At 37.3% G+C, this 17,980-nt stretch overlaps 1 protein-coding gene across 4 annotated transcripts in view; it reads right to left on the reverse strand.

The window, feature by feature from the left end:
- The window catches only part of ITGA7 (integrin subunit alpha 7), a 331,759-nt gene extending 318,152 nt beyond the window's left edge, over positions 1-13,607 (reverse strand). Inside the window, exon 1 of one of the 4 annotated variants that reach the window (XM_053708086.1) lies at positions 13,071-13,607. In XM_053708086.1, coding sequence (XP_053564061.1) covers positions 13,071-13,252 — 182 coding nt within the window. In that variant the 5' untranslated portion in view covers positions 13,253-13,607. The remainder of the gene's footprint in view (positions 1-13,070) is intronic. The other 3 variants (XM_053708088.1, XM_053708089.1, XM_053708087.1) reach the window with 3 other exon arrangements.
- Positions 13,608-17,980: the final 4,373 nt, after the last annotated feature.

Below are 17,980 nucleotides of genomic sequence, written 5' to 3' on the forward strand. Positions count from 1 at the left end.
GATACTTATGAGTTACACATGTTGCAGGGTGTGCAGGGAGGAACATGTATTGAGTTTCTGGACAGCACTATTCATACTACTCCCTGCACACCCGGCAACATGTGTAACTTATAAGTGTTCTGTATTTTAAGGGACGTGTGGCAACCCTAAAATACAGTACAGGGGGGGGGGGGGGGCTGGACCATGTCACTGACTACTGTGGATCACTTTATAAAGTACTGGGGCGGGTAGGGTCAGGCCAGCCATCTCAGATTACAGACTGTGTCACTAACTCACTATATACAGTACTGGTGGGTTAAACAGTGTCACTATATACAGTAATAGGGAGTCAGACCATCTCACAGACTGTGGGCACAGGGTACCTCCTTTTGTAGACATGTAATCTGATTCACATTTTTTTTTCTGTGTTAAATGTAAAAAAAAAAAAAAAAAGAAGATATGTATTAAATTCACGTTTTTTTTTTTGGAGGGGGGGGCCGTTCTTAGATTCTTGCACCTGGGCCCTGTGGTTTCTAGTTACGCCTCTGGGTTTATCGTGGATAGATAGTGTGCACATGTTGAGCACTACATGACAGTAAATAGTTCTGCCATCTAGTGCTCTTCCTAGCTCTCTATTTTTGAATAGATCAATGTGTTACCGGCCTGCAGATTCCATTTGAGATAACTGCATGAGTCTACAATTAGGGGAAAAGATTGGGTCAATGGGAAACTACTTTCAAGTTACTATTTAGTAGCTACTCTTTTGTTATTAAAGTTCACTAGTTCCTCAAAAGCAAGGCAGTGTTAGCATTGGACCTTCTTAAATAAAGACAGGAGGGGGCCTAGTCACATATTTATCAATACACTGTGTGAACTCTTTAAATAGTATTGCAAATTATTACAATATTGATATAGGGTACTACTGAAGCTTAAACACGTTTTACTTTAATACCCAAAGTATGCTGTCGAATGAAATCTAGATGGGGACCTGCCAAAGGACTGAGGACTCTAGACCAAGGGGCAGATTTATCAAGGGCCGAATGGCCCCTGATGCCCCTGTTTCCGCGCAAGCCTTCAGGCTCACTGGAAACAGCAGTTATGAAGCAGAGGTCTTCAGACCGCTGCTCCATAACTGGTCCGCCGCTTCTGAGGCTGCGGTCTGCAATCTGCCCAATCCTATACGATTGGGTTGATTGACACCCCCTGCTAGCAAATCTGCAGGGGGCGGCATTGCATGAGCAGTTCACCAGAACTGCTTGTGCAATGTTAAATGCTGGCAGCGTATCATGTCGGACAGACATTGATAAATCGGCCCCCAAAAGTTTTCATTCTTCCCAGTTACTCAAATCAAATTTAATCAGATTACCAGAAGTGGCTTGGTGCCATCAAGGCATTTTTAGACTAAAACTAAAATTATTTTGCATTACTTTTTTGTAGTACAATTCTGTTAGCACCATGTTGTCAACAGACCCTGGTTCCTTGAATTCCTTAAATTAATGGAAGATTATTTCTACACCCAGTATAAGTTTAATCCATATAGCAAATATTACTCTCCCTGTAGGAAATCATTAGATTTAGCCAAAACTAGTGATGGAGAAAACCACGACTTCTTTTTTCTATTCCAATGTGAGTCACCCACTTTTTTTACTTTCCTTTTCCCCACATCCGCACTTCTAAATTGTAAACAGAGTGACAAATCTTTTGGACTTGGCTGTTAATTTTAAAGAATATTCCATACATACAAAATGCCTTGCCTGGCTCCTAAAAATGTGTAGCTGGCTCATCAATTTTTGACTGGCTCCTACATTGAAGGGATTTTTTTTTTTTTTTTTGGGGGGGGGGGGATAAAAAGTAATTTGTTTGAACAACAATCAAAACAGTAATGTTACCTTACTATGAGAAATATCAGTGTATTAAAATGATTTAACTTAAAAGCAGTTGTTATGTGCAATGTACCTCACTTACAGTGAACAACAGCATCTGTAAAGGTTTCCAGTGAGTGAGCACACTGACAGATTCATGACACACAAGCTATGACTGAGCACAGGTGGGTTACCAAGCAGATGCTTTTGTCATCTGCTCCTTTTAACCCCTTAATGACAACTGACGTACCAGGTACGTCCTGCAAAAACTAGCAGTTAGTGACAATGGACGTACCTGGTACGTCAGTTGTCTAAGAGAGTGCTGGAAGTGATCGCAATCGCTTCCAGCAGCTCTCAGGGTATTGCAGTGATGCCTCGATATTGAGGCATCCTGCAATACCCTTTAAAAAGCATCCGATGCAGAGAGAGAGCCACTCTGTGGCCCTCTCTGCACCGGTAGCGATGGGGCCGTTCGTTGGTGGGTGGGAGCTTACAAGGGAGGAGGGTGGGCGGCCCATCGCTACCCGGCATCCGGTTCCTACAAGTGCATTGTGCACGCCGGATGCCGGGAGCATGCGGAGGGGGGGGGGCGTGCGCAAACACTGCCAGTCTGCCACCAATGAATTTTGTTAAGAGGGAGGGGGGGCAGCAAACTTTTTTAAAAAAATAATAATAATAGGATCTGGTAGGGTTAGGGGGGTACTGGGGGGGGGCAGCTACACTACAGAAAAAATGAAAAAAACAACTAAAAATAAAAAAAACACACACTTTATTTTTTGGGGAAAACTGGGTACTGGCAGACAGCTGCCAGTACCCAAGATGGTGGCAAATAGGTAGGTGGGGAGGGTTAGAGAGGTGTTTGGGGGGGATCAGGGAGGTTGGGGGTTAAGGCAGGGGTCCATCACAGCTGAATAATAAAAAAACAAAACAAAAAAAAAAACAAACACCTTTTATTTTAGTACTGGCAGACTTTCTGCCAGTACTTAAGATGGCGGGGACAATTGTGGGGTGGGGTGGGGGAGGGAAGAGAGCTGTCTGGGAGGGATCAGGGGGTGGGATGTGTCAGGTGGGAGGCTAATCTCTACACTAAAGCTAAAATTAACCCTGCAAGCTCTCTACAAGCTACCTAATTAACCCCTTCACTGCTGGGCATAATACAAGTGTGGTGCGCAGCAGCATTTAGCGGCCTCCTAATTGCCAAAAAGCAACGCCAAAGCCATATATGTCTGCTATTTCTGAACAAAGGAGATCCCAGAGAAGCATTTACAACCATTTGTGCCATAATTGCACAAGCTGTTTGTAAATAATTTAAGTGAGAAACCTAAAATTGTGAAAAATGTCACTTTTTTTTTTATTTGCTCGCATTTGGCGGTGAAATGGTGGCATGAAATATACCAAAATGGGCCTAGATCAATACTTTGGGTTGTCTACTACACTACACTAAAGCTAAAATTAACCCTTCAAGGTCCCTACAAGATCCCTAATTAACCCCTTCACTGCTGGGCATAATACACGTGTGGTGCGCAGCTGCATTTAGCGGCCTTCTAATTACCAAAAAGCAACGCCAAAGCCATATATGTCTGCTATTTCTGAACAAAGGGGATCCCAGAGAAGCATTTACAACCATTTGTGCCATAATTGCACAAACTGTTTGTAAATAATTTCAGTGAGAAACCTAAAGTTTGTGACAAAATTTGTGAAAAAGTGAACAATTTTTTTTATTTGCTCGCATTTGGCAGTGAAATGGTGGCATGAAATATACCAAAATGGGCCTAGATCAATACTTTGGGATGTCTACTAAAACAAAAAATATATACATGTCAATGGATATTCAGGGATTCCGGACAGATATCAGTGTTCCAATGTAACTAGCGCTAATTTTGAAAAAAAGTGGTTTGGAAATAGCAAAGTTCTACTTGTACTTATTGCCCTATAACTTGCAAAAAAAGCAAACAACATGTAACCATTGGGTATTTCTAAACTCAGGACAAAATTTAGAAACTATTTAGCATGGGTGTTTTTTGGTGATTGTAGATGTGTAACAGATTTTGGAGGTCAAAGTTAGAAAAAGTGTGTTTTTTTCCATTTTTTCCTCATATTTTATATATTTTTTATATTAAATTATAAGATATGATGAAAATAATGGTATATTTAGAAAGTCCATTTAATGGCGAGAAAAACGGTATATAATATGTGTGGGTACAGTAAATGAGTAAGAGGAAAATTACAGCTAAACACAAACACTGCAGAAATGTAAAAATAGCCATTGTCATTAAGGGTAAGAAAACTGAAAAATGGTCCGGTCATTAAGGGGTTAAGAGAGAAACACAGGCGCTGCATATTAAAGATGTTTAAGGAAAGTGAGTATTCTGCGTGTATAATTGTAGCATTACCTTGTATTACATGTTCTGTAAAAAAAAGTCTTTGTAACAACTTCCCACGAATGGACAAATACATATTGTGCAATGATGCACACTGTAATCCCCTAGCTAATAGAGTTGTAGTTCAATACCAAACCAAATAGTTTGTTTGGCATCCCATTGGTTAAAAAGCATGGACAATAAATTTGCTGATAATAAAGCAGACTAGGCTTCACCACATATCTCCAGTTAAACAGATCCCTAATTTATGTAACCAATTAGTAACTCTGGTCCATAAAGCAAACATTAATGATTGCTGATACAATAAATAATGTCCATTATCTCTAAGCACAAGCCGTGATTAGATGGTGACACTTGGGTAACATACTGACTACTGTGCATAGAAGAGAAACAGGAGACAAATGCTGAATTATGTTTTCAATCCTATGTATCATGTTACAGACTGTTAACTTTCTCACACACGCACACAACTCTTCTCACAGATCCATGTTTGAGGGCCACCCCCCCCCCTCTAGAGATATTTGCGGCACAGCTAGATGAATTTCATATCTCCATCCTGTTGGGAATTGTAAATGTTAAGTGGCAATGGGAAAGCTGCCTTAGGCAAAAAAAATCTCAAGAAGAGATGTTCACAGTCTGAGAGATTCCTCATAAGCTCCCCCTTCACAAGACACACAGCTTCTCATTCATTCAATATACAGTAAAGATGTTTTAGAAATCTACAATCCTAAATGTCAAAGACAAAAAAACGTTATTCTAATGTGTTGTAGAATGAATAATATTAATATTTACTATTAAGACAGTTATTGAAGTCATCTTCTCTTAGATAAGCGTACAATACACACAGTTACATTGTAATAAACATCTTTTATTTGGTCAAGAAAATATGTAGCATTGCACAAAGCAAGCAAAAACATGAGTGATCAAGATAAATGAAAAATGAGTGCGGGTAGAATTTTATTTATCTTTATGAGGGATATGGGGTTTTTTTTATAATGAAAGTCATTTTAGAAATGTACAAAAATATTTTTTATTATGTTGGATCTCACAATCTGGGTTAAATCTTTTTCAAATGCTTTTAACTCTTAATTGGCTGGAATTTGCCAGTTTACTTTAGAATGACAGTCGCCACAAAGCTTTAAAATATGAAGAGAATTTGTTCAGTACTTTTTTGAGTTATTTAGATATGGAAAAAAACAACATAATTGTCATACAGAAAAATGAGGATGGTAAGACAATGTTACAGCATGAACTACAATGCAAATCATCGTAACATTTTGCAGGGATAATGACCTAATGAATTATCAGGTGTGCTAACGGCAGCAGAGTTTAAATCACTGTTAGTGCCAAACAAAAGGTTAAATTACTGGAAATAAAGTAGAACAATTAATTATGGGCCTGATGATCAAAAACTCTTCAGCATGCAGAAAAATCATGCAAAATATTTGGTGGGTTTCTTAGACCCCCTGTAATAGAGGCATCTCTCCTTGACTTCCAGAACTCTGTGTAGCAAGATAAAACGCTCTCATGCTAAAATTAGTTTTTTTAAATTGTTTGAGGGACCATGAAGTACTGACACCATACCAGAGCACTTTAGAGAATTATTATTATTTTTAGTTATTTGTAGAGCGCCAACAGATTTGTGCTCTGTTATTTGCCATCAGTAGTGCATGTGCATCTGGAAAAGGCGTTAAACCAGTATTTTTTGCATATATATAATAGCCTCATATGGATTAGAACTCTCATCATTCACGTTGTTACCGACTATGCAATGTAAATGCAGTGCACAAATCACTATACAGTCTTATACAGAAGCTATTGCACAAAAACCAGAAGGTTCAACATTTTGGGAAAGGATCCCAGAGATTTTTTTAAGAAACCAAGAATTTCCCTGCTTTTTTAAGTGAAAGGTACATTAAACTCATAGCCCATGTTTGCAATTAAGTGCTGCAATGTCAACGAAATGTTTTCAAATGACCAGACATAGTTTTGTTATCATAATTTACAAGGTTTTGCAAATAAAGAGACATTGTTGGATACACCTCTTGAAAACCTGGTGAAATTCATGTTTCAGGTCTCTCTTATTGTGGCCAATTAAAAACAAATGTGCTACTCTGAGTTACCCAACCACTGTGTAGAATGTTGCAGGCTTAGTTATATTTTACTATGATAAAGTATAATGGAGGCTCTCCAGCTTCTATGCAAGCAATAAAACAAGCACACTTTACAGTGGTAATTTACTACAAAGGCAGGCAAAATAAGTAATGTTTTATAATCGCCTACCTGTAATGCATTGGAGCTAAGCAGTTAATCAAATCTACATTTTCTGTGTATAAACCATACAAGGAAACACCTACTGTAAATTTGTACGTTTTTTTTATCATTTCTGTAAGAGCTCTAATACATGATTAAGACACAAACTGGATTGAGTATGATTTGAACCTGTGCACCTCAACAGTGCAGTGAAGTGCTATATCTCCTGAGCTACCTCAACACTTGATACACTCTTTAATAGTTTCATGTCTCATAATGACATTACACCCAGAAGTAGATTGTTAGTTCAATAGACACAGGTTAAAGGGATACTAAGCCCAAATTTTTTCTTTCATGATTCAGATACAGAATGCAGTTTTAAAGAGAAAGTCAACACCAGAATTTTTGTTGTTTAAAAAAATAGATAATCCCTTTATTACACATTCCCCAGTTTTGCATAACCAGCACAGTTATAATAATACACGCTTTACCTCTGTAATTACCTTGTATCTATGCCTCTTCAAACTGCCCCCTTATTTCAGTTCTTTTGACAGACTTGTATTTTAGCCAATCAGAGCTCATTCCTAGGTAACTTCACGTGCGTGAGCTCAATGCTATCTATAGGAAACACATGAACTAACCCCCTTTAGTGGTGAAAAACTGTTAAAATGCGTTTAGATTAGAGGCGGCCTTCAAGGTCTAAGAAATTAGCATATGAACCTCCTTAGCTTTTAACTAAGAATACCAAGAGAACAAAGCTAAATTGGTGATAAAAGTAAATTGGAAAGTTGTTAAAAATTACATGCCCTATTTGAATCATGAAAGTTTTTTTGGACTGTCCCTTTAAGCAACTTTCTAATTTACTCCTATTATCAATTTTCTTCATTATCTTGCTATCTTTATTTGAAAAGCAGGAATGTAAAGCTTAGGAGGCGGCTCATTTAAGGTTCAGCACCCTGGATAGCGCTTGCTTACTGGTGGCTACATTTAGTCACCAATCAGCAAGTGCTTCCCAGGTGCTGAACTAAAAATGGCCCAGCTCCTAATCTTTGCATTCCTGCTTTTCGAATAAAGATAGCAAGAGAACAAATAAAATTGATAAAAGGAGTAAATTAGAAAGTTGCTTAAAACTGCATGCTCTATCTGAATCATGAAAGAAAAAATTGGGTTTAGTGTCCCTTTAAAAGTGCACAAAAGCTCTCATAAAGCATTAGGACACTCCAGCCTCTGCCATGACAAATACTCTCTATAGTAGGACCAGTAAGATTCAGGGTAGCAGTAATGTTCTCTGTCCCATTACACAACATAACACAGTAAAGTAGTAGATGCCTGGTCCTTCAAAGCCACAGGTAAAGCAAGAGTTATTTTTTGTCATGAAAAAATGATTAGTTTATCTCTGGTGTATTCACTTTTAAGGGTCATGTAAGCTTTCTAGGCTGTTTTGTTTTTGTTTTGTTTATATATATATATTCCTGAGCAATACTAAATATATTTTTCTTCCAGCAAAGAAGTCCTAAGCCTCTTATTTACCACTGCTCTTATTTTTTTTGGTTAAAGGATTACTTTCTGTTATAATTTTTAAGCTAAACAACTAACATATTAAAGTTAATAAACATTAATTAAAACCTACTGACCTATATTTTCTCCAAAACGAAGTTTCATAACATTCTAAAAGTTATATCTTTTATTCGCCGATGATGTCACGTTATCCTGCCCACTATTTTCAGCATTGCATGTTCAAAATACTTAAACCAATAACTTTGTGTTTAAAGCGCCATTTTGAAACCTAGGTATTGTAAACGGATTGGTACAGAGTAAATGATACCCACTGAGTGGGTTTGGAAAACAATTAAATTTGCAGACAAGATTTCTGATATACGGTAGAGATATGTTAATGAAATGCTATTGATAAAAAGCGTATTTGGGGTAGTTAGTTAGTAACAGGCATAGAACATATTTACTTACAGTGGCCCTTTAAGTTTAATCACATCCCCAGTTTTGTTACATAGATTTCCTTTCTTGCTTTTCAGGGTTTGTCTTTAACTTGTTTATTTTGGGAACTTTAATAAACAGAGTTTTAAAATAAAGTAGAGGATTTGAATTGCTGATCTCTCAAGGGGAATGTAGAGTTGTCTTTTTGTCCATGGCTGTTTAAGTGTAGACCCAAAACAACACAGACTTGTAAGTAACATTATTACTTCCATCATCTGAGCACATTAGACAACAGAGAAACCTTAAAGGGATAGTCTAGTCAAAAATAAACTTTCATTATTCAGATAGAGCATGCAATTTTAAGCAACTTTCTAATTTACACCTATTATCCATTTGTCTTCGTTCTCTTGGTATCTTTATTTTAAAAAGCAGTAAAGTAAACTTAGAAGTCGGCCCATTTTTGGTTCAGCACCATTAAAAAGATCCTTGGGAGAACACTGAAAACTAATAAATACCCCCTGGGATCTGCAGTGCTAAGCCTCCTATTAGTGCCCTGGGGTCTGTAAAGAAGAGTTTGGATTAGAACGGCTCTCCAGCGCACTAGAGTTATGTATTTTTAACCCTTAAGGGAAGTACATTATCTAAATAGTAGTGCCATCAAATTTTCTAACCAGGTCTGTAAAATAGGGTCAGGATTAGCGCAGCTCTCCAGCATGCTAGAGGTAAGTAACGTTACAGGTGAACTTTTAATTTTTCACCCGTGCACATGTCTTCTTAATATCTCTATTTGAATCATGCAAGTTTAATTCAAAAGACCTACACAGACATGTTTTAGAAACATTCCCTTAATTATGGCCTGCTAGTGTTAACTGAAAATGCATTAGTTCACTAGCAACCACTGTGTACTATGTAGCCAGGTCAGTGCATCTGCAGTATTTTTCAGCATACTTAGGTTACAGATTTTGATATTTCAGCCCTCTCTAGGAGATGTTTTGACAAGTGCAATTGTTGCACAAAAACAAGGTATTTTACAGCAACAGCAAAAAAATAAACAGTGAATGTAAAATGCAATGCTGATTCAAGCTGTTCCAGAATTGTTTTGTGACACGAAAACCCTGCACAAGGCGCTAAAAAATGATATATATTTTATATTATTAAACATATATATTATTGACTTTATGTACCTTTAAGGTAGATGGTTTTAAATTCATTTTCCATACAGGACAAACAAATTAAATCAATTTAGAAACACTTAGCTAACTTTATAATGTTTTACAATAACTCATATTTAATGCAAACAAACAATGCATGAAACACAATAATGCTCTGCCTCTCGTTGATTAGCACAATATCCTGCCCTTCAAAATTGCCGCCAAGTAAGGGCTCGTTTACATTGGGTCGTTAAAAATGTAGCTGTAATCAACCAAAGTTGCTGACAGCTAAAAAGTAAATTACAGCTCCATTTTAGTACCAGGTTTCCATTGAAATATTTTACAAAGTGTGTGCAGTCGGTCTTTTTGTGTTTGTTTAAGTTAGCGTTGTATTAACGCTTCAATCCAACGCCAGATTTCTCGAAATTCGCACCATAACAAGTTTGTTGCTATTTTAACCTGACCTAACACTATAAAAGTTACTTTTATTGCCTGCACTCCATACCTATGATCGCCTCTAAAGAGAAAGACATGGGAGTTATGTTGGACACAAAACAAAGAAACATTGAATTATTTAAAAAAAAAAAAAAAATTTTTTTAAAAGGACAGAAAACCCCCAAAATTTTATTTAATGGTTCAGATAGAACATACAATTTAAAACAACTTTCCAATTTACTTCTAATATAAAATTTGCTTCGTTCTCTTGTTACCCTTTGCTGAAGGAACAACATTACACTACTGGCAGCTAGATAAACACATCTAGTTAGCCAATCACAAGAGACAATGTGTGCAGGCACCAATCAGCAGCTTGTTTCTCAACAAGAGATACCAAGAGAACAAAGCACAATTGAAAATAGAAGTGAATTTAAAATTATCTTAAAATGATATGCTCTATCTAAATCATGCAAGATTAATTTTGACTTTCTTACCCCATTTAAGGAAAAACATTGTTTGACTTTATGACATTTTTAAATGAATTTATATATGTAATATTTAGTGCTGCCCTAGGCATAGGCCTATCTGAAGTTTTAAAGATATGTGCTTAATTATATGTTTATATGTAAATACATACAGCAATAAATTATTTGTTTGCAAACTGTAATACCTCAATGGGAACTAGGTAACAAAAAGCTTATTTTCCCTCTTTTACACCTAGTTGATATACCGTAATGTTTGAGACTTTATCAACAGCTTCCGGCAGTGTTTTACTTGTTTGCTCCTTCAATGGAAACCGGGTGACTTTTGTGCTTTTCGGCTTCTATTTTCTATTGGATGCATCATTCTTTTCAGCAGCCTGACCCTTACTGCCGATAATTATGAAAAATGTACCATAGGAAACTGTTGATAAGCAAAATGGCTTCCAACTGCAGTTTTATCGTTTTGTGACCTTGTGCAAAACCATTTACGGCTCAGGAGAAACAAGCACTAAGTTGGTGGTGTGTGTAAGGGAGGAGTTGAGTTTTTTTTGTTGTTTTTTATTCAACTTAGAAGCAAACCAGAATATTAAAGAGTCAGCCAGGTAAGAAACAGACAAATAGCTAGATAGATAGATTAGATTTGATAAATAGATAGATAGATAGATAGATAGATAGATAGATAGATAGATAGATAGATAGATTAGATAGATCAGAGATAGCCAACTGACATCAGTGGGCCACAAGTGCCACTTTGCTCTATCTTTTGCACTAGGTTTATCAAGCCTTCATAAAAGCCTTTTTTCTCATCACTGACTCACTCTCTTGAATTCTTCCTACTCACCCTCTATCTGAAAGGTAGAGATTATGCATTTAAAAAAAAGTAAATTATATGATTCTCAAAATGCATTCAAGCCCTAACTCTCAACCTCCTTCATCAGGGGTCAAGTTGGGCGGGAACGCATGGGAACGGAGTTCCTGCACTATTTTTGCAGGAGGAACTAAGTTGCCTCTGGACAGAGAACAGAAAGACTTCAGTAAACACTGCTGCAGCTGGTGGGAGGAGCTGGAGCACAGTCTGCTTAGAGGGATAGTGAGATCCTCTAGTAATGGGCAATAACAAACACTTCCTACGATAAACTAAACGTAAGACTGTAAGCGGTCCTGCTGTGTGATCACCCCGCAATGTGTGTAACACATGGTGCTTACATTTCTGTGTTGCTTGCTCTGGGGTTATTTAGTTCCCCTCAGCAGAAATAGGACTATTGCACCTGAAGTGGGTAAGACTCTGTGACAAAAGAGGATTCTCAGGCCCAAAGGCAACCATTTAAACCTTCATTAGATTTCATTTGATTTCATTAACAAAAGTGTATAGATTATATACATATAAATACAGTGTGTGTGTATATATACATATATATATATCTAAAAAATATTAATTGTGAGGGGGTGAAAGTCTTGGTGAGTTCCCACACTTTTTTTGTAGGACTTGACCCCTGCCCTTCATGAACATGCCTAGATATAGGTGCACATTTGTAGCCAAAAGGGCAAAAGTTGGCAAGAACTGCGTAACTACAAGTGTTATACACTTATTGATGAAAAGAACAAGTCCTGATGAGAATATAAGCACAGTACAGTTCCTGAAATGATTGTTTATTGTATTCTACTAAATGATGGCACTAATTTAAGGTAAATATGGTGGTTACCAAATGGCATGCTGCAGTGTACAGCAGACTGGGACCTGCTGCCTAGGGTACACACTTCTGCTTTTGCAAACCTTTCACGTTTCTTATTATTATATTTTACTTTTGGTAATTTCCCTCCAGTTTGAACATTGCATAGGCTACATATCACTTATTATAGACAGTCCATTGCTCCTTCCCCAACTCCTGTTGATCCTCCCACTGGCCAATCACATAGCTGCTGACCAGAGGAGGCTAAAGCATTTGCCAATTCTGCAACAAACTCATATAATTCTCATTTTATATATGTATAGTAATAATATCCTCAATGTCACAAAACTACACATTACCTCAACAGAAGTAATTTTCACTAGTGTGATCATTTAAAATATTTCTCTCTAGAATGTCCTGCTAGAAGCCATGAAACAAGTGTACAATATGTAAAAGTGTCATTGAGCCAGCAGCAATATTATAACAGCTTAAGCTAATTGCTCATAAAAAGTTCACAAACTCAAGACAAAGTTTATGAGATTGAAAGACAAACATCCTCTACTTAAAATAAGCCAAACACTGGAAACGGAAAAGGGTGCCCTGGCATTTTGGCACTGCTATATGGGTATATTAAACCAAAAAGGAAGGAAAAGAGTGGACTAAACATATCAGCACTAGGTAAATACAATCATTAATAGAATCCTGTTAAACTAAATAGGGACTTTGGTTTATTTTTTCAGTGAGGCTTCTATACAAGAGTTCATATTTAAAGTTGAGGTGCCCAGTTGCCCACATAAGCTCTCCTCTACAATCTAATGATCATGGAACATGCAATGTGCTTCTGTTTTTGTAATAATAATAATGAGATAAAAGTCAGAAAGTGAAAATGGGAAACATACTTCCTATGCTGTGTTCCAGTACTCACCAGCTTTTTGGAACAGGTCTGAGCTGCTTGTGGAGTGCCACCGAAAATCCAAATAAACTGCCTTGCTCCCCATCTTTTTGTAGGGTGTGTGTGATATCCAGATTAAAGGCATGGGTTCTGTCCAAAGCTAGCAGGCTGAAGCAGGAGAAAAAGAGCAGTGCGTCCCAGCACACTGCAGTCATGATGCAGATCCTTAGCCTGAGGTGGGTGTGGAGGGTGGTGTGAAGCAGAGAGTGGGGCTACCCTTCTAGCAGCTGAGTGCTTCTGTGCAAGGTCACTGTATGTGCAAACCTTGCCTGCTGCTGTCACCAGGGCTGTGAGCTGTGGCCAGGCGGAGCGCTGCTTTGGAACAGACAAGCCCCCTTCTATCCCAGTGCTCAGGATTCCTGGCAGAGCGGGGAGGGGAGAGGAGGGAGCAGGTGGAAAGGCACTGAGATCAGAGAAGAGACTCAGCATCCCGCAAGCAAGGGGATCATCAGTGTGCTGATGCATAGAACATCCAGTAGACACCTCACACCATGTGATGTCACTCCTCAGCTTCTGCTAATGACTTCATATTACCCTGCAGCATTAGTCTGGGAGCCACAAGCCAGTTGTCGCAGGATGCCAAGAAAGACCTGGCATTACCACTTCAGTGCATTGTGGTCATTGTAGTCCGGTTATTATTTGCAAAACTGACCCTTGCTATGACGCGGTGTGATAACTTCGTTTGGGTAGTTGGCCATATAAGCACTTCCAGAATATTGAGGACGCTGAAGTCGCTTCCAAAATGGACCTGCGGTTACTTTTCATGATCTGTTGTATCAGCCAGGTTATGCATTTGTAGGGATTGTATTGTTATGGTGTTGAGTATGTTACTAGATGTTAGAGTATTGATATCTGTGTGTATATGTAAATATAATGTGCAGTCATGTTGTATAGCTAAGCTCATGCGTATGTCTTATATTTGTGTGTATATATGTTTGATGAATCTTGATATATGATGTCCTATTTGTCCTATATAATACTGTATACTGTACTATGCTTGTGATGTATTTGTTGTATGATGGTGAAGGCAGTTTATGCCCTAGTAATGCTGAAATAAATACAGGTAATGATGATTTTTTTAAAGTTTTTTTTCTCCCAAATGACCAATAGTGTTTGTGACAATGTGGAATTAAACATTTAATTTAGTATAATTTTTATAGTTAATATGTTTACACACTATTGTAATCATACATTAACAATTAAGTAATTGTATTTAGTTTACAACTGCGATTTAAACTGTTTCTATTTTATTCAAATACCAATGTTGAATTTTCCTCATGCAAGATTTTCAAATAGAATGGAATGTGATCAAATTTATAAACTACATAAAAAAGGTCATGCTATGCACTTTGTAACAAATAAGAGCAATTACATTTTCTTTTAATCTTCTACCAGCCCTAATCCACAGTGAGTATTATGTGTGTGTATATTGTGGTGCATGTGCAGTTGTATAGGTTATGCACAATTTAGAATGTATGGGCAACTGTCACTGTTTATGTTTTATGATATGTACATGCCAATATCCATATATTTTTATGTAAGTGCATGTGTGATTATGGTGACCTATGATACATTTGTAGGCTCCTGTGCTATAATTTATTTGGGGCAACTAATTCATTGCACCTAACTGTCCCATAAATTGCAGGACAGTCTTCTTTTGTGAGCTCTTTCCATCTGTCATTCCTGTACACATAGTGGAATGTGAGACGGCCCAAACCTTGCCAAAAATACCCAACCCCACTAGGTCTCTATCTCTGGATACCCAAGACTCAGCCTAGACCACCCAGGCCCTGGTCTTCCAGACCCAGGTTAAAATTTGAAATCTATTTATTTTTTTAACTAAGACCACTACACCTAGGGCTAGGACAGCAATTTAACGGGGAGGGCTCCATTTTTTTATTTAATGTTTGTCAATATGTTACTATTGCTCTATGTTAGACTGGATGTGAGATTAACAAGTGTTGTGACTGGGATATGTTGTGACATGTATATTTGTTCATGTGCTATTCTGTATGTGCATGTGATATGGAAATTGTATGTCCATGTGCTATTTTGTGTTTGTTTTCGTATATGTATTATAGGGAAAGGTCTATTAACCCCTAGACGCCATTAGGACTTCCATGCTGTCCTAACAGCGCTGGGCTTTAATGCCGTTAGAATGCCATGGAAAGTCCTACCTTTTATGACTTCCTGCAGGCTGTTCTTTTTACGCAATCAAGAATCGGACATGATCACATTGACGATAGCGTGATTTCATTTTTCCAGCAAGTGTTTACATTGGAACTTGCAACCACATGTTTAATAAGCAGAAACTTTTTCTTCTTTAGCCTCTCCGCCATGTCAGAGGCAGTGACATAAAACACCTCGACACTCGCTTGTTCTGAGTGATTGACATGCCCTGCTCCCGTGCAATTGGTTGTGCGAGACCAGAGGGCAACATTGCACAAGAGAGCTCTTGTGCAATGTTAAATGTTGCCACACTAGGCTGCATCACAAGTGGTGATAGCAGGCAGAACGTTTCTCTATTTGAGAACTTGTCCGTCTACAGCCTTGATACATTTTCTGCATAGTGTGTCTGCAGTTATGTAAAGAATGTACTTTCTAATGCCTAATCTAGAAGATTTTGCTGGAGTGGGAAGTTATCAACTAGATTCCCATATAAATTTGTTTTCACAATGTATAAGTATTATTGAGTAGACAGATTCACTTAAATTTACTAAATGATGATTCATGCAGGTATATGTATTAGCTTCATGATGTTCCTGTTTCTATAAAATCCCAGGTTCAGACAGTTGGTCATCAGCCTATAAACTCTCCCAAAAATATTTTAGTGTGAAGATGAATAATAATTATTTTTGAAAAGGGTCAATTTGTTGGCTACAATGTGACGTTTCAAGTATTATGAATATAATTCTCATTTTAAATGGGTATTTTTTGCAAGCAAACAGCATTCCCATGAAAATGTATTTACTAGTGTTTTAGTCCTCCATAAATTCAAGATATACAAAATACATGTAACAATCCGTATACAGTTATGTGAGTATAAAATTCAGTGCTATGGTGGAGCACGGAAAATATTAATTAACCTTCCAAAACCTCACAAAAATCTTTTCATGTCTGTTGCTTGTAACCATGAAGTGACAACATGAACATAGCATGCTTTACTTATTTTTACCAGGCGTATAGACAAGCGTGAGGAGGGATTGAGGGTGTGCCCAGGAAACTGCAGTAAAATGGGTTTTATTCAAAAATGTGAAATGTACTTGGAAAAAAGAAACATTGGAAATCATTACAAATATGGTGTGACTCACATAACAACCTTGGACCTACCTTGTGTTATTTCATTTTCACATTAAAGGGACAGTACATTGTAAATGGTTTTCCCCTTAAAGGGACAGTGCACTAAAATATGTTCCCAATGATCCATGGTACCTTCTGGGGTGTATTAAATGGTTTACAAATAAATCCTTTATCTTTATTTTATCATTTGAAATAGACAGTTTTGCCTGTTGTATCCCCCAACTATACTGAAAACTTCTGAATTTAAGTTCTGGTTACAAACTATGTAGACAAGATTCTTCCAATTAAAATAATGCCCCTAGTGGGAGCTGTGACAGAGAGTTACTAAAATTCTCCCATTGTTCTTTCTAAGTATTGATATTTGAGTAAACAGTGATAAATAAGATAAGGAAGACTATGGGGCCGAATTATCACGCTCCTAATGGAGCTTGATGCCCCTCGCCGGAAACAGCTGTTGCTCCATAATTCGTCCACCTGCTCTAAGGGCTGTGGACATCAATCCGCCTGATCCTATATGATCGGGCTGATTGACACCTCCTGCGATTGGCCGCAAATCTGCAGGTGGCAGCATTGCAAAATGAGTTCACAAGAAGCTGTTGGCATTTATCGATGTGTGGCGGACACGGTACGCTACATTGTATCATGTCCGCTCGCACTTTCATAAATCGGCCTCTTTGTGTAAGTTATTAGCTAAGATAGAAGCTGGTTTTCCCTACAAGCTCAGCCCATTGTATTGTGTTGTGGTTTCAGAAAACGCTATTTCATATACAAAATTACACATAAATAAATAATTTCCCATACATTTTAAACTATGCAGCTGGTATAACAAGTCATTGGAAACATATTAAAAGGATAAGAAAGTCAAAAATAAACATGCATGATTCAGATAGCGCATGTCATTTTAAGACACTTTTAAATTAATTTCTATTTTCAAATGTGCTTCATTCTCTTGATATCCCTTGTTGAAAAAGAATACACACGTATCCTACACTAGTGGGAATTAGCAGCTGATAGGTGCCTGCACACATTTGTCTCTTGTTGTTGGCTAACTAGATGTGTTTATCTAGCTGCAAGTAGTTCAGTGCTGTTCCTTCAGCAAAGGATAACAAGATAATGAAGCAAATTTGATAATAGAAGTAAATTGGAAAATTGTTTAAAATTGTTCTATCTAAATCATGAAATAAAATGTTGGGGTTTCCTGTCCCTTTAAGGAGAATCCAATTTTACAGTACACTGTCTTTACAATGAATTGTTGTACCAGCTGCAGAGTTTAAAATGTATGAAAAATTGCTCCTTTAGTTATGTTTTTGTATATAAAATAGCTGTCTCTTCTGAATAAAACCACAAACCAATCAAACGTGCAGACCTTCCAGGGAGATCAGTGCTCATTAGCTTATCTTTCTATATCTACACAAAATATTCCTTACATTATCTCTCGTTACACAGTGAGACCAATATTTAATATTAAACCAATTGTTTTTCTTTAATGATTTAGCTAGAGAATGCAATTTTAAGCAATTTTCTAATTTACTCCTATTATCAATTTGTCTTCATTCTCTTGGTATCTAAATTAGTAAAAGACC

This window comes from Bombina bombina, chromosome 3, assembly GCF_027579735.1.
Source record: "Bombina bombina isolate aBomBom1 chromosome 3, aBomBom1.pri, whole genome shotgun sequence".
Taxonomy (NCBI): Eukaryota; Metazoa; Chordata; class Amphibia; order Anura; family Bombinatoridae; genus Bombina; species Bombina bombina.